The 24,130-nt window shown below is 38.8% G+C and overlaps 1 protein-coding gene across 6 annotated transcripts in view; it reads right to left on the reverse strand.

Moving 5' to 3' along the window:
- Positions 1-24,130, reverse strand: part of TRAPPC9 (trafficking protein particle complex subunit 9) — a 468,020-nt gene that overhangs the window by 413,867 nt on the left and 30,023 nt on the right. For all 6 annotated transcript variants that reach the window (XM_052703585.1, XM_052703584.1, XM_052703586.1 and 3 more), the window contains 3 exons: positions 8,114-8,240; positions 4,566-4,711; positions 1,044-1,129 (listed from right to left, as the gene is read on the reverse strand). In XM_052703585.1, coding sequence (XP_052559545.1) covers positions 1,044-1,129; positions 4,566-4,711; positions 8,114-8,240 — 359 coding nt within the window. The remainder of the gene's footprint in view (positions 1-1,043; positions 1,130-4,565; positions 4,712-8,113; positions 8,241-24,130) is intronic.

The raw sequence follows: 24,130 nt of genomic DNA on the forward strand, positions 1-24,130 counted from the left end.
AAGAATTTCACAGTACTCTAACAACAACCTTTCCTCTTGTTACCTAGTCCAATCTACCCCCTTCCAGTTTAAAACTGTTTTCTTGAGTGTGTTCATTTCCTGTGGAAAAAATATCATATGTGGCATATTACCTGTCATTTAGGTCTAATTGTTTGATTAGCCACTGCAGTACAACTATCAATTTAAAAAAAAATCCTGAGCATATAAATACACCCTAATTTACTGGCGTAGTTTTATTTACTTTGTGGGTTGTGTGAGTTGGGACTCCTTTTGTAAAGCAATATTAAATATTGGGGAAAAGGTGAAAGTATTCAACTAAGGATAACACTGGATTAGGAGTGACTGGAGACTAAGGTGGTTTTGCAATTAAAGGATGTTTAACCTTTTAAGAGATATAATAACCTTAAAAAGTCCTGCTAATTGCAATGAGGAAAAAAAAAATCCACTGTGTTTCAGTAGAGAGCTTGGGCTTGAACCTTCTAACCTGAGACGCTTGTCTGGTCTTTTAGCCTTTTTCTCCCCAATTCCATCTCATCAATTTAGCATTCAGTGGTTGCAAATAACATATATGCTTGGGAATAGCATATCCATATGCTGAAGCATCTATTATAAATCAAAGCTTCTCAAAACGAGTTATTTTCATTCCTCATTTTTTGAAAAAATGTGGTCAACGTGGGAATTTGTAAAGCTAGGATAAAAACAAGTAGCAGGAGGAAGAATACAGTAATTATTAGGCTTCAGGATATGATTATTACTTGAAAACCAGCATAAATAAATTATTTAGCATGAGTTTGAATCAATGCAGAAAGATACAGAATTGATTCATAGGTCAGCAGCAGTAAAGCATTTTAACTCTCCGAATAGCAGACATTTCAATTCAGTACCTCATCACCACTGCAAAAATGTGAGAGAACTTACACTGCTGCACTGTTACACCGACACTGTACTGACTTAAACAGATTTTAAACTATTTGATTTGTATAAAATGGTATTAAAATTCTAACCTAGTGAAGAAGTTAGAAAATTTTTTTGAAGATACATACCATGTTTTCTACTCGGAGCTCAAAAGGCATAGGGTTGTACACCATCAACTGAACTTCACACACATCTCCTTGGACCCACTGGAAGTCTACACAAAACAAGTACAGAATTAATGCAGGAATTGCCTAATGGTAGTGTTATAAAAATGAGCAGCAGCTGAGCTGTCAGAGTGTTACATTAGCTTTATTTTTGAAATTAACACTTCTCTATGATCTGCACAGCCCAAGTCCTGTTCAAGTACCAATGGACAGAAGCTTCAAATCAGAGGCAAAGCAATGTGTTAAAGGACTGGAAGCGTTCATTAATAGGTTTATTATATTAATGCTAGTAGTGCTCCAGAGCCCAACATCACATTGTGCCAACATTACTTTGGCAAAATTAACTCAGGCACCATTTCAAAAGAGTACTTAAACACTTCCTTAATGGTAACCATTTGAAAGCTTCAGGACTTCCATACTGGGTGGTGGGCCCAAAGTACGCATTACCTCGTATCAAGGCTCAGTCAAAAAGCAGCCAGATAGGGAATAAACACCAAAGGAAAAAAGGATATGAAAAATCATGGGGAAAAAAAAAATCTTCATCTACACACATATGACAATATGGAGTGAAATAAAAATTGTTCTAAATTAAGAAGAAAGCATCTGCTCACCAGCAAGATGCCACCTCCATTCTCCTCCTACTGATTTCCCACAGAACACAATAAGAAGTTTGGGAAATGCTGTGGGAGGGGAAGATGACATGGAAAAAATATTGATGCTGATTATTGATTAATGGTTACAAAAGGTGGACTTCAGCAATAACAGAAGATAGTAATTTCTGGATATATTTAGGAAAGACCCGTGACCTCTAAATAGAAACTGCAAGGGCAGCTTATTTCTTGACCTACCCTGCCACAAGTGACAGAGTTCACGCTTTAAGGACAATGCACCACACTAAGTATAAGATTTTTGGTTGCATTTAAGGAGGTAAGGAATTTAAGAAAGGGAGGCCTGTGGCACATAAACCGTTTCTGGTGGGCTGCTCCATGCACAAAGGTTATTTGGCACCACAGCTCCATAATCTTTTCAGCCACGTGGTGCTCCTTTCTGCCTCCTGCATTTCTCCCCATAACCACGTGCACTCTACATTCACATTTTATACTGAATGTGACGTTTGCCATACAAGGTGAGGTCCAACAGTCCAAATAAACAAAAGGTGGTTTTAAAATAGTCATTAAATAGATTAAATAAATCATGACCATAATCTAATCTATAACAAACACAGATTAACTTTTAACTAGCTTACACAATGATTTTAACACATTATTACTGCTCTTTTCTCTGGGATATTAGAAAATGTTTTGTAAAAAAAAAAAAAAAAAAAAAAAAAAAAACAAGATTATTAATGCTGTAACTCACAATTAAAACCATCTGCACTCTAACAGCATATTCACAATCACTATCTGATTACATTTTGCAAGCAGTGTTAGAGAGCTCAAGGGAGATGTGCTTAATGCAAATCTTTAAGTCCAATTAACACTACTAGAAATTAACAGCATACATTCTGAGATATTAACAGCTTATATTACTGTGGAACCAGGGAAGTAAAACAGTAGATTAAAACTACATGTTCAAATGCACATTTGCGTGGGATGTTTTGTAGTTGTTTGTGCTGTTTTGTTCTTAATTAATTCATTAGTCCAAAATCTTCGGCACTTTGCAGTCCCCAAAAGAACTGGTAGCTTCTCTTGAGAGCTGTCACACAGTTTAAAAGCTATTTAAGCACTGAGCCCCCATTATGGTTACCAGTGAACTGAAGTGGGCATTTTAGCCCTTGCAAATTACAGTAATTTCCAGATTAGAAGAACTACCAGAGGATCATAATTGCTTTTTTGAAAAATGCATGCAATGCAACCACATAAAGGAATTCCGAAAATGTAAATCACTGGGGAAAAAAAACAACACATTGAAAGTAATTACTTGCTGCTAAGTTTTACTCAAAACAAACAAAATTATTAGAACTCTTATGCTTTAATCTATTTTCTCCCAAAGAGAACAAGATCCTAAGCTCATTTCTTATATTTTTGCAGCTTTGACCAATTTCTCACTGTCAAATACTCTCTAAACTACCTCCCCAACAAAACTATTGACATTTATTTTCAGGAAAACAAATAATACATGTTGTGTCAACTTATTCACTCAGAAACCATAGCCAGCAGCACCAAGAGTCCTCACTAGCTACCTACAGTTTGCTTCCCACAAGATCTACATAAAACAGAGCAGGACAGTGCTATAGAATTGCTGCCCTGGAGGAAAAGCTTTTGAAAGGAAAGGTAAAATCCAGTTATATGGTGCAAGGTTAAGATCTATACTTACATCTAACTTGCATGTAGATATGAGAGATTACTTGCAAGACTTTCTAATAGAGCTGTATTACGCTACCAGCAGCACTGCTTACACTATCAGGACTTTATAACAAAAATCCCTTTATGTCATAAACCATGAGGTTTATTCCTCATGACTTGCACACATTAAATCAATTTAAACAGAATAAAATAATCCAATTTATTGTTTTCAATTAGAAAAGCTTATCAAGTTGAAAGCTTAAAAGCCGAAAATGTAAGACTTTTCTGAAGAGCTTTGTTTCCCCTTTGGTTTCCATAATAAAAACACAGACCATTTGTTATTGTTATTTCTAATTAAAGTAAATCAAATACATGTTAAAAAAAATAACCATGTTATCTTCAAAGATTCTTCCTTGTTATAATGGAGCTATGGTTTTGTTTTGTGCATTCTTTTCTTTGCAAAATTTTTCAACCAAACATTAGAGGTTTTAAAAGTAAATGTGCTGGCTATGTGCTTCAAAAGATAAAAGCCTTAAAGAGCATCACAAGTAGCTCAGACATCTTCTTATACTAAATAAACTAAATTGCTAAAAGGAGAAACTGTGTAATTTAAAACTCCTGTGGTACCAACTTGCGTTGCCACCAAAAAATGGAGGTTCCCCTCTAAATCCCCTCAAGGAACAAGAATACTGCATAAAACAATCGCACATTAAGACTGGCAGTAAGATTTTATTTCAATGAAAAAAATATAACAAACATCATCAAATTAAGAGACACAAAGAAATGTTATAAGATGTAAAGAAATATTTTCCAAAGAAATATTCTAGGAGATACCATCAGCTCTACATCTTTTTAATTCCTTAACCTTTATTAGCCATCTTTTGAAATCAAATTACTACTGCAGCAGGGTCACACTTTGCTACCACGTCCATCCAAACTTGAGATGATACAAAGTTTGGGTACTGAGGAGCACCTGCTCCTCTGGAAATGAATCTGATCAGCTATGTGACTTTCTTCCCACTTCTCACCTGACTGAACTGTCCCACAGGTTCAAAAGTCACTGGGGAGAACAAACTTTTACTCTTTGGAATCTCAGGCTAAAAAACTGATTAATTCAAAAGAAATTCAGGCTTGCTATCCCTGATGAAGACAGAATTTCCAATTTAACAAAATAATGTGAAATACTGGAAAATATTCTTACCTATTTTCTTAGTTCGCTCTTCCCCACGACTGTGAGCAATAATTGGAGAATATATGAAGGGGCTTTTGGTTGACACATTCTGACCAAGTAGACTTTTAATTTTGTGAGGTCGGAGGCTGGTGGGAAGGTTCAAGAGTTTCACAGATCTGTTAAGTAAAAATAACTTTTATAGAAGGTCACGTTAAAAACAAATAGCAAAGGAAAAACATCTTCTAGAGAAAGCATCAAATGCAAAACTAGCAAGGGATTTAAAATCCAGCTGTTAGTTTCCAAGATAAGTGAGAACTGAATTGTAACAACACTGAAATTCCAGAAATCAAGCAAAAAATTAACAAAGCTAAGTCAAAGCCAGGCAAAATTTCACTGGACAATGTAACGCAAGTAAAGAACTTCTTCAAAGTGAATAAAACAGTTTAAGTACATAAAACTGCATCTGGAAGGAAGGAAATGTCACAGGAATTGGAGAGGTCTCGTTTAAAGATCATAAAGCGATTACTAACAGACAGGAAAGGACTGATTCATTAAACCATCTTGCTGACCAAAATTCCTGTGATACAAAGCAGGGAAACCATTGGTCTTCCACTGCTGATGGAGAAAAAAACTTTCATTTTTTGCTAATTGCCACATGCATCCCACCACAGTGATGTGGACAACCATGAATTAAAATGTTCAAAAGCCTTGCCAGTACTAAACTTTAAAAAATACATTTCTATAAGATCGATTATTTGTGCACCTAGAGATGATGATGATGATGACCCAACCAAAACCCTCAAAGACTTCAAAAGGCAGCTGAGGAGCCAAGTGCAAGAATACCAGAAAACCCAACCTGTTCAAAGATGAACTAACGACTTCTCCTCTTTCCCTGTTATTCGTTTATAAAACTTATTTCACTGAAATTCTTTAGGAATTCTACAAAGAGGCTGTGGATGTTACAGTATATGATTAAATTCTCATGTTTTTATATAGTTCATCAAATATCATGACTGGAGAAGTAAGAAACCTGCCTTCTTTAACTTAAAATCAAGCATCTTCACCTCAAAAAGAAGGTGTTCCCTTAAGCGATAGAACAGTTTTGCAACGTTTATATGAAAGAAATTGAGTCACTCACTCACCACAGTTACAGAATTATACTAAATTTCAAAATAAGAAACTATCACAGAGAACATGAAAATCAAGTCCTCCACATTTAGAAGCTCAGCACAATGAAGAACAGTTTTATCAACCAAAGAAACCAATATTCCCACTAATAAGAAGTGCATACATACATGAAAGCCATTTGTTTTAAGAATCACCCAAAGCATTCAAGATAATGTGCTATTACTGAAAAATAATGATGCTGTAACAGGAGTATTATAAAGACAAGTTACCTCTGTGATACAGAACATTTGATAAGAAGTTACAAGAGAATATGAAAAGTGTTTTGGAACATGACATATCTCACATCCCTTCATTATCTGTTGATAAATGTGACAGCATCAGTCAAATGCAAAAAGAGAGTCTATGACAGACTCCAGAATACTCTGAACGAAGTACAATACCTCTTCTGATTGGATCTGAGTACAAATTAGAATGCAAATTTAAGCAACACATGTGAGTGATACGTATTTGAGGAAATTAACACTAAAAATTGAGGAAGTGCTAATAAAAGGGATTTTATGTCCTCAGTAGCAAGTACTTTGGCTCAGCCATCACTATTTAATAAATAGAGCTGGATACGCTTTTTTTTTCCTAAATCTTAATGCATAGCAGTGGAAGGAAAGATCTTCAACTGCTTGCTATGAAACATTATCTTTTAAAATTCCTTCGTGTGAAAAGCTTGATTAAGAATATTTACTAGTCCTGGTCCCAGCCCTACTGAGTTCACCAGAGTGGGAATTATAGTATTGCAGTTGTTCTGTAATTCCCAATGTGGAAGAATAAAATCTTTTATTAGGGAAATAAAAAAGCTGTATTGATTAAAAACAAACTTGCTTAGAAGGGAGACCAAAATACTTCTAAACTCTGCTTAAGTCTAATAAATGCTGCTTCTATTAGAATAGGAAGACAATTAATTCTTCCATTTTGTATTTGATAAAATACTAGGGCTTTTCATAGTATACTTTCCAATCTCATGTGCTTTCAATTTGTAGAGCTTCAGACAAACGATTAAAAGCTCAAAGAGCCTTTCAGATTAAAGTATTTGACATGCCAAAAGTTCCAAAGGCTAGAAAACACATAAAAATAATACTTAATAATTGTCAATAATAGACAAAGTTTAAAAATATAGCAGAAAAAAAAAATGAAACAGATCATATGAAGTATCAGGAGTAAACACTTAAAGGGCAGCTACAGGCATTGAATACTACATACCATGAATAATTAACTATAACTTTGCCAAGCCAAATCTCCTCAATTGCTTCACGGGTACAGGGGAGAAAAACGTAATAATGCCATTGCATTCTGGCCTCATTAAGGTAGTTCAATGTTCAGCAGTATTGTAATTAAGACATCTGTATCCAAAATTAGTATGACACATGAAATGGATTAATAACTAGCAGACAATGAAATGCCAATTGTAAATGAAACAATGCAGGAAGATCTCCAAGATCTGCATCTTTCCTGCAGGAATACACGAGATGTGGGGCGACCCATGTGGCTAACCAGTGCACTTGGCCCCAACATGGGATAAAACACAGTTCAGGACACTGCTGGTTTGTCTGCTACGTATGTTCAATCTCAGGCCTATGCTCCAGTCTAATCTGTACCTTAAGAGGGTGCGTTCTGCACAACAAATTGCTCGTGAGAACAAAACTACTGTATTTAATGTACTACATATAGTTAAACAAGGTCTTTGTCTTCAGTGAAAAAATCAGAGAAGTTAGAACAGTAGAAGTAGACACAGAATCAAAAAATGCTCATAGAATAAAACATTTATGTCATTTTAGAGACTGAAGGTAATCTGAAAGTAAATATCGTTTTTGCTTTTCGTTACACTTGTATTATTATCTTCTTGTGATACCAGAACATTTCATTTTATTTATGTCTGATGACATCCCAAAGAGAAATGAAACGTCTGTGAGTACTCTTTTCAATAACTTCCAGTACATTTTTTTTCTGAATGGCAATTACCAAACACCATTCATGACACAGATTTTCTTTTAGCCTTTTAATTTCATGCCAAACTGCAGTTATTCCATCTCTGTGTCTCTCTCAAAGACTTTATACTAGGCTTTAATCTAAAAAATATATTAGTCATTGGAGTGACCTGATAATCTAACTTAAATCTCAACTGCAATTATAAAACACTTTTCTTAGATTGTATCAGAAACTCCTGAATGACAGTTTTATTTTAAAAAATCCTCTCTTTCTGACTCTAAAGACCACAAAAAGTATTTTCTGCTCAAGGGCTCTATTTTTGCCCAAGAACTTCTCAAAACAATTTGACATTTTGACATTTTTTCATGTTATTGTGAACAGCTTACATAAACTGAGAAGACTACATCCTTCCAGTATCCTTTAAAATTTGACAGGTACTGTGGAAAAGTTAAAGATTGCATTCAGAGTCCTACCTCACAATAGGCAATTTGGTGAATGGAACAGGAGGTAACTTCAAACCATCTGGAAGAGTGATGAATTCCATTGTGCCAGGGCATTTTGCTGTGTAGTTTTCCAAGCTCTGTGTTACGTCTTTCTTTTCTAGAAATAAGTTAGTTGAAAATAAGAGTAAGAAACACTTGCAACATTTACGCAACTAAAGTTTAAGATGAAATTATGATCTGAAGCTTTACTTGCCTTTGCGGACTTTAACAAGGTCACTGTAGTGGAAAACCAACTACTGCATGAGAAAACTTAACATGACACACCAAAATCCTTAAGTGCATGAAACGAAACTAATTAAGTGCTCTTCAGTAACCAAGACAGTTTCATGTACTTTTTAACAATTTTTAGAACTGTCATTGTATACCTATCTTTGATTAGCTTTTTCTTCCATTGGCAAGATAACAATTTCTAAAACTGAATTCGCAAATCTAAATATCCAGAGCAAAGTGCATCAGGCACATGAAGGTTATTTACAACATCAACGTTATGTGAACAAGCCTTGTCCTAAACAACACACAGAACAGTGTCAATGCCAAAAAAGAAACCAATGAATTTTGAGGTTATCTTGCATTGAAACTACCTACTTCTTAAAATAATTATGCTATGCTGCTAAATGTTAACAGCCAGTATGAATTTTTTTCTTTGGTTTTGCTTAAAATACAAGAACATTCAAGCAAACATACATTATTAATTTCATCTTCATGGCTCTGAATTTTCTCCAATTGTCAGTTCCAACAATTCACACAATTGTGTCTCCAGAAAAAAAAATGGGTTATATATGGCCTGAATACCAAATTGTTGTTCTCGGATGAGTCTCACCAAACAGAAATAAACCTCAAAGCTTATGTTTAGATGGGAGGGTATGTGAATACTCTTACACCTGTAAGGGTTTAAAGTACAATGAACATTCTTCTGTACATGTGCTATCAATAAAAATAACTATACAGTAACTAAATAGCTTCAAGAAATTGCTTCCGACATCTAAACACACAAAGACAATCAAAACACAAAAGAGAAGAGTGATAGCAAATGCTGTTTTCCAAAAAAATTCCTTAGAAAGGCTATAAAAAAAAAAAGATACTGTTTGTTTACACTGATGTGAAAAACCAGCAATGAATTTCATATAAAACTGTGGGGAAAAAAAAAAAGGTTTACATATACTTATAAGAAGAGTTTGGCCAAAGGCTTAAGTATAATTAGATAATTTAGATATTAAATTTCAGTGATAAAGTAACATGATTTCTCTAGAACTACCTGCTGTTTTCTCCTGTGCTATTATCAAATTATTATAATTAGCTCCATTAAAACATTGTCTCTTAATCGTTTCCAGGTGATTAGCTGTTTGCCAGCTGTAGCAGTCTTCATGGAATAACCCAAAACAGATTCATTCAGAAACTACATTTGATCTAGTAAGAATCTGCTTTAAAGTTTAAGATTTCAATTGATGAGCTCAATACAAATTGAAAATGGATAGTGTGAAATTATCAGCAAGCTTCTTTCAAACAGAGCATCATTTTCTCTGTAACACTACAAGTACATTGTGCCCATATGAACAAACTGAAAGACTTCCTGAAGATTCCAAGATGCAGAAGCACATTCAGAGGCAATTAAGCATACTTTGAATGTTATCACCAGTAATACGTACTACATAAAAGGTTCAACTGGGTTACTGTGTGCTCTCCACTCTACAATCCTTTCGAAGGAAAATATGGAGTATCAGTAGGGAGGAACGAGTGACTGGATAATGGATAATTCCATGAATCCCTGGACTTTCAGATCAGAGGTCAGTGCAGCTATCTCCTCAGAGTCACTTTGCCTTCTCTTCTGCTCTTCTCTTTGTTTTTTTTTCTGCTTTATAAAAATACACTGGGCTACATGAGCAAGGGGTTAGTCAGGAAAGCCAAGCAAGCTATTACAGCCTTCTCTGCAGCACAGATCAGGCCGTGCCTACAGTCTAGTAACTAGTCTGAGTCTAGTTTTGTGCTTCCCAGTTCAAGGCAACTGTGGAAAAACTGATGGAGCAGCACAGATAGGTCAGCGCAGTTAGGGCTCTGAGGCACAGTCTATGTGGACAGGTAGAGTTGTCTGATGAAAAGAAAGATCTGGAGGAAACTAATCACCAGAGGGGCTGTCCAGAAGGCCTGTGGAATCTGTCTCTGAAAGTTTTCAAAACAGAGTTGAATAAAAGCACAGCTAGTAAAATCTTTGACTTAAGATGGTCTACATGACCATCAGAAGCACCGTAAAAGGAGTATTTTCACTAGTCTGTTATTTCAGACAGTTGTTGCTGCCTCCTGGCCATCAGCCACTCATTTTCCTCCCAAGTTATTAACACTTCTCTCCTTGTTTATAGCAAAAATCAGAGCAACTTCTTCCAGGAGGAGCCAGATAAACCACTGGCATCGTAGGAAGGATTCTTATTATTTTCCTCTAAAAGATAAAAGAGGACTGCATTTAAAGAGCATGAACATTTCAGAGAACAACTGACAACCTGAGTCTACATACCGCGGCAAGACCTAACTGTTCATTTCCACATGCGAGCTGACCAATTTACAAACATTTAATAATAATGCAACATCTAAAAGCTATTCATTTGTTCCTGTATAAGGATGAAAATCCAGTTATAACACTGAAATAAAAACAGTGTGCTGATTTAAGTCAGAGCTGAATATGACTACTAGGCTGTTTCTGTCCAACATGAATTGTCAGAAGCTACAAAATTACCATCTTTCACAATATAAACCTGGGGACAGTTCCTTAGCAGTATACAGCTGGGAAGAAAAACACTTAACTTGCTTTGTTTTGCCTGCCTGCTATTTCTCATGACCTATGATCACAAGAGATTGCCATAACTAGAAACAGCAACTTCAAAAATGAAACAACACAAGCTGATGGGACAACAGACCATTTTTACCACCTGCGAAAATATGAATGGGAGAAGCACGTTATTTTCTTTTTTTATGTAAACTACTCCTGGTCCAGGTAGGTTTATCTGTTTGTAGAATAGGTGCTACTGTGAAAGAGTTGATTTCTAGCACACAGCCAGCAATGTAAAGGTTCAGGATATTACTTCATCCAAGGATTTTTAATGCAGACTCATAAAGCCTGGTGAGAAGTAAGCAGCAGCATCCCCTTTCACACTTTCAAGGCATTTATTTTTCTATTTCCTATACTACTTAATTTTATTTTAATGTCTGTCAAACCAGGTAATGCAATGCTGCATTTGAAATGCTACAGCTAACACCACATACATGTGTTTTCTTTTTCATAAACTCAGTTCTTCAGGATGCATCTTGCATGATTCCTCCGATGAAACACTAACCTATCATTGTAGCACACTGATGGCTACAGGTATTTTCTGGCACACAACATAAGTCTTTCACTGAAGCCTGTGCTGCCATATCAATCTGGCATTCATAGGCTTCGAAGGCCAGGAATACACACTTTCTAAGCACATAAATATTGATTGCAATTGCCTTTATTATGAAACTAATGCCACACAACAGATAAATTGCACTGCTTCCACTGAACTGTCTTGAGCCACTCAGCATATTTTAAGCAGGTATAGGAAATATTCCAGAAAATACATCTCAGACATATCTAGACTCCAACCAGCATCACAGAGCCAAGATTTGCAGCAGTTCAAGAGAGAGTACTTGCATAAAAATTTCAGGCTCTGACGGTCAGGATGTTATTTGCCTTTTGTCTTAAACTGAGACAGGGGAGGTTTAGGTCAGATATTAGGGGGAAGTTTTTCACTCAGAGGGTGGTGAGGCACTGGAACAGGTTGCCCAAGGAGGCTGTAGGTGCCCCATCCCTGGAGGCATTCAAGGCCAGGCTGGATGTGGCTCTGGGCAGCCTGGTCTGGTGGCTGGTGACCCTGCACATAGCAGGGGGTTGGAACTGGATGATCATTGTGGTCCTTTTCAACCCAGGCCATTCTGTGATTCTATGATGATTCTATGATTTTTATAACAGGAAGAGCACATAACACCTGTAGAGCCTACGGGGATGGAAAGCATCACAGCAACCAAAGACATCGCTACAGCAAGCACTTAATTCTTCATGAGACCAGAGGTCTACCACTCTGAAGAACTGGCTTTTATTTCCTAGTATGAAACGCTGTCAATTGTTGCATTCAAAGCAACACTTGCAAAAGGAATTTGTTTATAGATTTCAGAGTCATATTTTTTATTTCACCGTAGAAACTCAGCATGCTTTCTGCACAGGCAAGGCTAAAACAAGACATTTTCCTAAGCTGATGCTGTATGAAGTACAGTTTATAACAAGCTGTTGACAAGCCAACAGTATTATTACTTTTCACTTTGCACTGCATCTCAGCGGAGATGCAAAAACAACCTACATCAACAGGACATACCAAGGAGCATCCACGATGTAAAGGAACAAGAGCTATACAGTCTTTCCTGACAGCCACTTCTGAAAGCAGATGTTGGAGCTTCTCTCCCTCATCTGATGCTTCTGCCACCTGACCTCAGAGGTTTGAATGAATGATAAAAACTTCTCTTTTAACCCAATTTGCATCAAAGCCTGGTAGTTGTCATAACCCACCACAGACTGCTATTTTTGAAACAGCTCTGATTTTTTTTTTCAAGCATCTGCCTCACTGTCACTGTATTTTGACACAACCAGAAACTACACCAACTTTCTGGAAAGACTTTTTTTTAACTCCTGATCCATATTTTAGATGACTATCTGTGGCTTAAAGAGACAGATATCATTGGTAGCTACCTTTCTCTTTGGAAGGAAGGGATGGAAAACGGTTACTCTTTGGAATTTTTTGCCATCTAATATTTTCATCCTTGCCAGCAGGAAAGCAAATGACATTTGGCCCATTCACCTGTGAATTATCCTCTGAACACCTTTATTTTCTCATCTGGACTTTTCTCATTTGTCATGAATTTTTTTCTCCATTTTCTCTCCAGATTCATTTATGATCCGTATCATAAAATAGCTGCACTGAAATAAAGCTGCTCAGCACAGCTTCACCAAGGGAAGATTGTGTCTGACTGTGGTGGAGTGACAGCGTCTGAGAACAAAGGGAAGGAAACTGATGTCATCTACCTGGACTTCTGCAAGGCCTCTGACATGGTCCCCCACCACACCCTTATCATTGAATTGGAGACAAATGGATTTGAAGGGTGGACTTTTCAGAGGGTTGGTTGGAAGGTCGTAGCCAGAGGGCTGTCGTCAATGGCTCTATATCCAGGCGGAGGCTGGTGGCAAGTGGTGTCCCACAGAGGTCTGCCTTAAAATTGGTACTCTTTAAGATCTTCATCAGTGACAAAGATGATGGGATGATGGTTGATGAAGAACTGAGACATCAGCGTGTGCTTGCAGGCTGGAAAACCAACAGTATTCTGGGCTGCATCAGAAGAGGGGTGGCCAGCAGGGCAATGGAGGTGACTGTCCCTCCACTCTAACCTCATGAGGCCCCACGCGGAGTGCTGCATCCAGGTCTGGGACAAAGGAAAGATGTGGAGCTTTTGGAGAAGGTCCAGAGGAGGGCCACAAAGATTATACAAGAGCTGGAACATCTCTTCTATGAACAAAGGCTGGAGGAGTCAAGCTTGTTTAGCTTGAACAAGAAAATGTTCCAGATAGATCTCATTAGGACCTCCTAATATTTAAAGAGAGAATCTAAAGAGGAGGAAAATCAACTTTTTACACAAGGAGATAGTGATAGGACAAGTGGGAGTGATCTTAAACTAAAGGAGAGAAGATTTAGATTGGATGTGAGGGGAAAGTTTTTCACTGAGAGAATGGCGAGATGCTGGAACAGGTTGCCCAGAGAGGTTGTGGATGTCCTGCCACTGCAGACGTTTAAGGCCAGGCTGGAGGGGGCCTTGGGCAACCTGAACTAGTACTTAGTCTAGCAGTTGGCAAACCTGCACGTGGCAGGGGGGCTGGAACCTGATGATCCTAGAAGTCCCTTCCAGCCCAAGCCATTCTTTGAGTCTGCGAATGCCACAGTCACTACTGAGCACATACTTTGAGTTTGCTTATTGTAACCTCACACTACAATCGCCCTGTCTCCTGCACAATTATTTCCATTACCGTTTTCTTGTTGTTTCTGATAACTAAAGATTCTGTAAGTCCACCAACATTCTTGGTAATTTTTTATTTAATCATTTAATGTCAACAAAAGCAACATTGGCTTTGTCCCAAACCTGCTCTGAGTCTTCTTCTAATGTGAGAACACAAAAAACTGGAAGCTTCAGTTGCACAGTTAGATACCATTTGTGACTGAAAGCCACTGAATGTGAAGGAAGTCTTTCTGCTTGTGTCACAATAATGTGAAGAACATTTCACAGTATGTCACAAAAAAAAAATCTCAACAGGGCAGGAAAGGAGGTCAGTTATATATGAACATTTTTAAGCACTTTGGTAATCACAATTTAACCATATCATACAAACAGCATTTCATGCCTTGGCAGATAACAGAAAAACTGTAGAATATAATTGTTTTAATTGTATTCCTTAATGCTGTTACACTTGAAGAAATGTAGAACATCTGTACTTAGTCACAGTCATTACCCTCTAAAATTGAATCAAATATTAAAAACATAGTGTTGGATCCTTGGCTGATCTTGTATTGATGAAGTTAATCTGTCCCCTGCAAAATAACCTACAGCAAGGCAGAACAAAGAAAGAGAACAGTTTATGTATGATCTGTCAACTGGAAGACAAATGATTTTCTGGTTCCTTATGCAACTCACTAAAATATTACAGAAGAAAGTAGAGAAACAAATAGCTAAAAACCTTCTGACTCCAAAATAACCCCTGGTGGTAAACTCCGAATGGAAGGTTTAACAAAAAAACTCTTACCCAGGATTCTTTGTGCTGGCTGAGCTTTTCCTTTCCCACTGAAAACAGCACATGGCATTTCAGGAAGAAGTCAGAAGAGACCTCATGCAGCAGTCAGCCCCACAAGGTGGCAGCCAGCTGCCTACCCAGTTCTCTTAGGAACGAAGTGTCAGACATCTCCCTGACAAATTGCTAGTAACAAGGCAGAAGACAGACAGTCTGACAGTAGAAAATGAAAGAGAAATGGTAATTTCTGCACCCATAAAGATAGATTTTTCCCTTCACAAAATTGAAAATTGCTTGATGAGCCATCTTCCATCTAGAGAAGACAAAGTCAGTGCCTGCTGCTGGGGAGATATTCTGCACCACCCTGCTGCCAAGGCACTGCTGATCCTTCAAAGAAAAAAAGAACTTCTGAAAGTGCACAAAATACTTCAAGAGTCTCACAAACACTGGAGAAGAAAGTGAATACTCAGAGTGTAGCCACTACAAACTGTTTTTACCTTGAAGTTAATCACGAGGTCATATGCAAAGGTCTTCATGATCTTTCAAGCGCTCCCTCAAATTCTAGTTGGGATAGAGGCAGGTGGACAGTAATGACTTAGCTGCATATTCAGCACACCACTCTGCTATCCCAAAAAGGTAATGTTCCAAGTGAAATGAAAACTGCCTTCCGAGCAACCCAATGAATCCTATGCTTTCATTCCAATATTCTCTACTGCAGTGTGTTTCAGCACACACCTATGGTTTCACACTGCCCTGAACAGCTACACTTCAGTCTCCTACCTCCATTCAATAGGACATGAGATATACAGGAATCACATGCAAGTTAACTGGCCAACTGGATGTCAACATATCAAATGAAAGTCAGATCTAATGGCCTTTTTGCCTTTGTCTCTTGAGGCACTGTTAGCATTTAGCTTTTATGTGTACAAACAAGAGTTATGAAACTGGAACACCTGACATCTCTGATCTGTTGTTCACACTATGTTTTGTCCACACACTGAATGGCTACTCTTAAAGAAAAAAAACAGAAAGGCTCTGGTAGACAGCATATAGTACGAATTCTATTTCTTTGAGAAATCAAGCAAAACAAATCTCTAAATACAGCAGAAACTAGTAAACTTCACAGTCTGACATGAAAAAGCAAATACAGCAGGAAAATAAAATTAATCTATGCTAGTCAGAGATCTTGGTGACTAAGACCCACTTTCATGAATAGATTATCACAGGCAGCAGCAAAGTGGCTCCATCTATACAACAGTGAGTGCAAAGGGATTCGGTTATGTGCTGTGTAAGAGTTCACCTGTGAAAGAGAAATGATTGCCTTTACTCCTAAGTTTGGAGGAGTGGAGGAAAAGAGGAAAACATATTCAATACAGACAAAATATAGAAGTTGTCTGTGTAAGAATAACATTGCCTGCTTCTGAACAGCACCAGGAAAAAAGAATGGAGATAGTCTAAATATACAATGGTCTTTTATTACAGAATCCCTAACAATTATATAAAATGTATAATATTATGCCACAGTGAGCTTGAAATTCACACCTAGCATAAAAATGCTTTTAGATAAAATCTCATGAAAAATTGACACAACCGAAGTCAGAGTTCACAAATGACATTAAAATTTCAGTATTTAGTTCTCTGCTGTCACTGAGGTAACTTCAGATGTCTGTAGTTTGAACAACATACCAAAATATACTTTGCACGTACAAAACCAATGTGTCATTCACTGAGAAATATTGATTATATTCTATGTTAAGAAATACCAGAAGATCCACCTTAACATGAAGTGTAGCAAATTAAGAAAAGGTAACTTGCATAACAATGTAAAAATTAAGGACAATTGCTAACAAGCTGCTTCTGTACAAAGCAGGTTTTGTAAATATTAACAGATACAACGACGTAATTCTTACACACTCTTATTTCTCAATTTGTGTTTTAGGTAGAAGAAACATAGAAAGACAGAAGGTAACAACGCACCGATTTCTGTAGGTCCTTTCTTCCCTACTATACTGTCCTGCAAAGACAGAGTCAACACAACTCAAAGTTTCAATGTCTCCATTAGTGATATCAAGAGACTCCCCTTTCCTGAGAAAAGGACACTTTAATTGTTTAAAGAATCACAGAATCATTAAGGTTGGAAAAGACCTCTAAGACCACCTAGTCCAACCACCTACCTGCTGCCAGTGGTGCCCACTAAACAGTGTTCCTTAGTACCAGATCTCCAAGTTTCATGGACACCTCCAGGGATGGTGACTTAACCACCTCCCTGGGCAGCCCATTCCAGCACCTGACCACTCTTTCAGAGAAGTTTTTTTCTAATATCAAAGCTGAACCTCCGCTGGTGCAACTTGTGACCATTCTCGCTCATCCTTTTGCTAGTTACCTGGGAGAAGAGACCAACCCCCACCTTGCCACAGCTTCCTTTCAGAGAACTGTAGGAAGCAATAAGGTCTTCCCTGGGAATCCTCCAGACTGAACAATCCCAGTTCCCTCAGCTGCTCCTCATAAGAATTGTGCCCCGGACCCCTCATGGCTTTGTTACCCTTCTCTGAACATGCTCCAGGGCATCAATGTCTTCCTTGTACTGACGGGCCAAAAACTGAACATAATACTTGAGATGTGGCCTCACCAGTGCTGAGTACAGTGGGATGATCACCTCCCTGCTCCAGCTGACAACACTATTTCTGATACAATCCGGAATGCCATTGGTATTCTTTGCCACCTGGGCACACTGCTGGCTCACGTTCTACCAAACACTGACCAATACCCCCGGGTTCTTTTCCTCTACACAGTCTTCCAGCCACTCTGCCCCAAGCCTGTAGCGCTGCCTAAGGTTATTGTGGCCAAAGTGCAGGACGCAGCACTCGGTCTTGTTGAACTTCACCCCAACGGCTTCAGGCCCTTGATCCAGGATCCCTCTGAAGGGCCTACTGCAAACTTTCTGAGGGTGCACCCAATCCCCTCTTCCAGATCATCAGTAAAGATATTAATCAGGACAGGTCTCAGTACAGACCCCTGGGGAACACTACTCCTCAGCAGTCTCCAGCTGGATTTAACTCTATTCACCATCACTCTCTAGGCCCAGCCGCCCAGCCAGTTCTTTACCCAGCAAAGACTGCATCCGTCCAAGTCATGGGCTGCCAGATTCTCAATGAGAATACTGTGGGAGACAGTATCAAATGCTTTGCTGAAGTCTAGGTAGACTACATCAACAGCCTTTCTCTCATCCACCAGGCAAATCATAAGCCTGTGGTTTCCTGGATCCTCCTTATGACCTTTCTTGTAGTTGGGGAATACGCTGGCAAGCCTCCAATCCTTTGGGACCTCTCTGGTTAACCAGGAGCACTGATAGATGGTGGAAAGCACCTTGGCAATCACCTCTTCTAGCTCCCTCAGCATCTCCACATGGATCCCATCCAGCCCCACGGACTTGTGACAGTCCAGGTGAACTATTAATTCTCAAACTGTCTCCACCTGAATCATGGGGGGGTTTATTCTGCTCCCCATCTCAGACTTCCAGATCAGGAGGTAGACTACCCTGAGGATAACTAAAGACAAATGTACGGAAGGCTTTCAGAACCTCAGCCTCTTCCTTATCCTCAGTGGTCACGTTCTCCACTACATCCACTACAGGATGAAGATTCTCTTTAGCTCTCTTCTTACCGTTAAAATATTTATTAAAAAGTTTTTTGTTCTCTTTTACTACAGTGGCCAAGTTGAGTTCAAGCTGAGCTTTTGCATTTCTAATTTTCTCCCTGCATGTCTTAACAGCTTCTTTGTATTCTCCACAGGTTGCCAAACCTTTCTTCCACGGGAGGTTCCCTCAGGCTCACCTCTAGCAAGCCATGTTTTAACCCCTCATCCCTTCAGACTTGGTTTAAAGCCCCCTCACTGAGACCTGCCAGCTCCTGGGTTAGGATTCACTTCCCGCTTTGAGACACATGAGACAGACGTGCAGCCATCAGGCCAAGTAAACTGCCCACAAAGATGTGAATTCTGTGGTACACCTTGAAAACTTCATTATATTTATGAATGACTTCAAACAAGCTTGCAAGTTTTAATGACCAGTTTCCTGTTTCTCTTAAGACTTTTCATAAGGTAAAGCCTAGAGATTTTTTCTGTGCTTTATCAACAAGTGTAACACACAGCTCTGAACTGAAGACTAAAGTGAGTAAACTACAAAAGATTTTTGTTTGTTTGTTTGTTTTGTAATACTACACATTTTGAACCACTGTTAATCTTATCTACCTTATAATAGGCCTTCATATAACATTGACTTCAAGTGTCAGTCTTCATATTTTGTGCTATGGAAAATAATTTTATTCCTCTTGGTGACTTTGTTACTAGTTTACTTAATCTCATGTATTTGTTCCACTTCGTAATTGATAAATTCACTGAATTGCCATCTGAATCAGCGTATTCAATCACAGAAGGATATGCAGATTATTATTTGAAATTACGTTCTATTGGCATTTTGCTTTTCCTCACAGCAATCTCAAGTTTCAGAATAGCCCAAAAGACTATGGTGTCATGAAAATTACACCTTTTTGAAAAAGCTGTTCTAGAGTTTAGTTATTTAATAAGCCAGCTCCTTCAAAAAACATCAATTACAGAGTGAGCTTTTAAAAGAGTAAAATAAGCCCAGAGAGTTTTAGCCTCCTGCTTCTATTCTGTATTGAATAAAAAAGAGATTTTAAAATATGCAGTGTTCCAGATAAACTCCCAGGAACATGTAATAGTGCTGAAGATTTACAGCACAGAACTGAACAAAAGAGAACTAGACCAAAACCAGCAAAATTCAAACAAACGCTGAATATCATTCACCTGATTCACTTTTATGCTTACCTTGTACAGGAAAACTTAAACAGCAGCATGCATTATTACTCTTTGCAGTATTGCAAGAGAGATGGAAGAGTCACAAGAAAAAAAAACCAACATGGCCACCTGGCTTATGTATGGTACATAACCATGTCCTATTTATCTGATTATGCAAAGAACCCTGATTTGTAAGTGGCTTCTAAGAAGTTTCCTCCTACTTCACAGAACTCCTATTATAATAAGTCAGAAAGCATTTACATTCAAGCTTTTCTTTTTTTATAAACATACATTTTCATCCAAACATATTGTGTCACAGAATCACAGAAAGGCCAGGGTTGGAAGGGACCTCAAGGATCATGAAGCTCCAACCCCCTGCCACAAGCAGGGCCACCAACCTCCCCATTTAATACCACACCAGGCTGCCCAGGGCCCCATCCAACCTGGCCTTGAACACCTCCAGGGATGGGGCATCCACAACCTCTCTGGGCAGCCTGTTCCAGCACCTCACCACTCTCATAGTGAAGAACTTCTCCCTGACATCCAACCTAAATCTCCCTCCCTCAACTTAAAACCATTTCCACTTGTCCTGCAGTTATCAACCATTTCAAAGAGTTGATTCCCCTCCTGTTCGTAGGCTCCCTTTAGGTACTGAAAGGCTGCAATGAGGTCACCCTGCAGCCTTCTTTTCTCCATGCTGAACAAGCCCAGCTCCCTCAGCCTGTCTTTGTAGGGGAGGTGCTCCAGTCCTCTGATCATCTTTGTGGCTCTTCTATGGACCCTCTCCAACAGCTCCCTGTCTTTCTTATACTGGAGGCTCCAGACCTGGACACAGTACTGCAGATGGGGCCTCACAAGAGCAGAGAGTGCTGGCCACCCCTCTTCTGATGGAGCCCTGGACATCATTTGCTTTCTGAGCTGCAGGAGCACACTGCTGGCTCATGTTAAGCTTTTTATCCATCAGGACCCCCAGGTCCTTCTCCACAGGGCTGCTCTCAAGGACCCCTCCTTCCAGTCTGTATGGATGCCTAGGATTCCTCCGGCCCAAGTGCAGAACCTTGCACTTTGCTGTGTTGAACCCCATCAGGTTCACCCAGGCCCACCTTACAAGCCTGCTGAGGTCCCTCTGAACGGCATCCTTTCCTTCCACCATGTCAAGCACACCACTCAGCTTGGTGTTGTCAGCAAACTTGCTGTGGGTGCACTCGATTCTGTCATCGATGTCATTGATAAAGATGTCAAAGAGCACCGGTCTCAAGGCAGACCCCTGGGGGACGCTGCTTGTTACCAGGTGTCATGGCAATCAAACACGAGGTGCTAGGTCTGTTCAGTTACATTTATATATACACACACATATGTACAGATAAGGCATGGAATTACACTGAAACTGTAAAAATATTTCCATCTACTGGCTAAGAATCTACCATGCTGCAGTTAATATTCCCTCTGAAATTATACTGCACATTTCAGTCTCCATCCTGAAATCAGTTAATTTTAACTTTCTAAGACCAAGCATTTAAAAGATTTACTGGTTACACAATTACATCTTGCAGGCACTTTATCAATGAAAATACAATGCAGCACATTAAAACCAGTTCAGTAATGTCAGTTAAGTAAACCTCACCTCAACTCAGAAGCATGCATCAATTTCATTTCCATCATAATTTCTGTTTAGTCTGATTAAAGTTTCATTCTTTTCAGCCCTTGAAATCAATAACTTTTATCCTTCTAAAAATTAATTTATGTACTGTAAAGGATCCTAGGGGAAGTGCTGTCCTAAATTAAATATAGTATTAAGGAACAACATTCTTTACAACTATAAAATATTGTGAATTGCTGACAGGCTATGTCTATATGAACGACTGCTGCAGCACAAGAGAGAAGCTGTAGAGCAAAACAGTTGGTGCCTACATTACACACACTTCAGGGAATTGATTTCTTGAAACTATTTACAGCATAAGCAGACCTTCTCAGAGGTTTCCAATACAGTACCTCTTATTTTCCACTCTCAAGAAACACAATATCCCAATCAGAACTACCCTAGAAACTCTTCTAAATAACACTGGCTCAGCAGAAAACCACTATTACCATTTCTGCCAGTTTCCTAACAGCTTACAACTGTGTCAAAAAGCAGAAGCCTACACCTCTTGATTCCATTCTTTCCTCCACACCATAACCTCAATCACTTGTTTCTTTCCTCTCTTTTACAACCACTAAATCATCAATGCCCATAAAGGGGTTCTTGTTGGCATTCAGGAATGCCATATTAGCTGAATCATAGTCATGTAAATGTTCCACCACTCAAAAAGAAAGAAGTCACACTTCAAAGATGTTCCACCTCCATTCTATTACATGTGCCTACTATTATTTACTACAGTTTCTTATAACCTTACTGAATTCCAGATGAGTTCAAAGATTGAAATTCTGTTTCCAGAATTGCTTCAAAGAAGCCTCAGTGATGGGGTGAGAGGCAGACAGGCAGTCAGTGCTGAGCTAGCTAACTGCCTAAAGGGAATGATGCATCTTGTCACAGAAGCCAGTGGGATGGCTTGGATGACCTGGATGCAGTTACCTACACTGAAGACAGCCACCTCATTTAGTCAGAACTTCCATCCTACATAAAAGTCTTAAAAAAAAAAAAAACAAAAAAACAGAGATTCATTTGCCATTTGCAGTTTTAAATAGAGAATAAGCGTAGTTTTAAAAATCCATTACTTGCAAATTAAAATAAAATTATTATGTTTCAGCAGAACAACAGCAAGTTGCTCTTCAAAATGGTTCTTGTACTCAAGGCTCCCCTTCTGTCCATATCTTGTCAGGGTTGGTGTTCTTCTTTGTATACGTTTGAACATAACTTCCACTTTTAAAGAGTAAATCCCGTTTTCCTCAACTGTGCTGTTTGTTTTGTTTAACCAGCCACACATTTTTCATCATTTTGGAATTACTTAAATGGAGAAGTAGGAGAATGCCATTACTGAGAATCTACGACTTCCTGAAGTGGTCTCTGTGCTACCAGCAAATATGCCACTGTAAAATTTCTTCCATTTAGCTCCTTCACTTCTGTGGAACTTACTCTTCTCTGATAGCAGAATTAAACTTGAAAGAGTTGCATATGTTAAAACCAAGCATTCTTATTTGTTTATCTAAATTTTTATTTCTAACACTTATCTTGCTGCTTGTGTCCTATACATGAAGGACAGGAGGAAAAGTGGAGAGGAAGGGAGAGAACTACAGGAATAGACAAGCAAAATAGCAAGCAGGGGAGCAAAGGCAAGTGAATAGTTCAAACTAAAAAAGAAAGAAAATTTGAACTTTAGCTCTCCAGAACTCCTGCTACTGGAGTCTCTAAGCAGGTAAGAAAGGGAACAGCACTGCAACTTTGGATAATGTTGGCCTTCTGGGCTGCAACTGCATATTGCTGGCTCATGTTGAATCTTTCATCAACCAGCATCCCCAAATCCTTCTCCTCTCAGGGCTGTTCTCAAGCCATTCTCTGCCCAGCCTGCATCTCTGCTTGGGATTGTCTCAGCTCAGGTGCAGGACCTTGTTGAACTCCATGAGGTTGGCATGGGCCCAACCCTCAAGCCTGTCCCTCTGGATGGCATCTAGTGGATCTACTCTAGTGTGTCAACTGCACCACTGAGCTTGGTATTGTCTGCAACCTTGATGAGAGTGCACTCGATCCCACTGTCCACATCGCCTGCAAAGATGTTAAATAACACCAGTCCAACACCAGTCACTGAGGAACACCACTTGTCACCAGTTTCCACTTGGACATCACTGACTGCAACTCTCTGGGTGCAACCATTCAGCCCATTCTTATCCAGAGAGTGGTCCACTCATCAAATTGATTTTTCTCCAACTTGGCAACAAGGATATCATACAAGACAGTGTGAAATGTTTTGCACAAGTCCAGGTAGATGATATCATGCAGTCCATGGTCTTCCAACTACAACAACCCCAAAGCTGTTAAAGCATGAAGTGCTGGTGCCCATCAAAGTTGGATGGTGCCCAGCCAACACTAATAAGTCCATCACAACTCAAGAAACTGAAAGAGAATTCAGCTTAAGTTTTGGCAGAAATTCTTATCACAGAAGATTATCTTAGCACAGTGTGACAATAAGCATTTTCTGGACAGTGAGAAATTATTTTCAGGAGAAAACAGCCAAACTTACAAAACAAAGGTTTGCATGTCATAGATTAACACGTCATGTGCTTCTGAATTGCCAAGCAACAGCCAGTACTGCAACAGGGAAAGAATCTTGGCACCATGGGACTCAGAATCATGTCCATGAAATCTAGACAACTAGTGATATTTTTGAAAAATCAGTACAAGACCT

This window comes from Tympanuchus pallidicinctus, unplaced genomic scaffold (assembly GCF_026119805.1).
Source record: "Tympanuchus pallidicinctus isolate F22 unplaced genomic scaffold, pur_lepc_1.0 scaffold5, whole genome shotgun sequence".
NCBI lineage: Eukaryota > Metazoa > Chordata > Aves > Galliformes > Phasianidae > Tympanuchus > Tympanuchus pallidicinctus.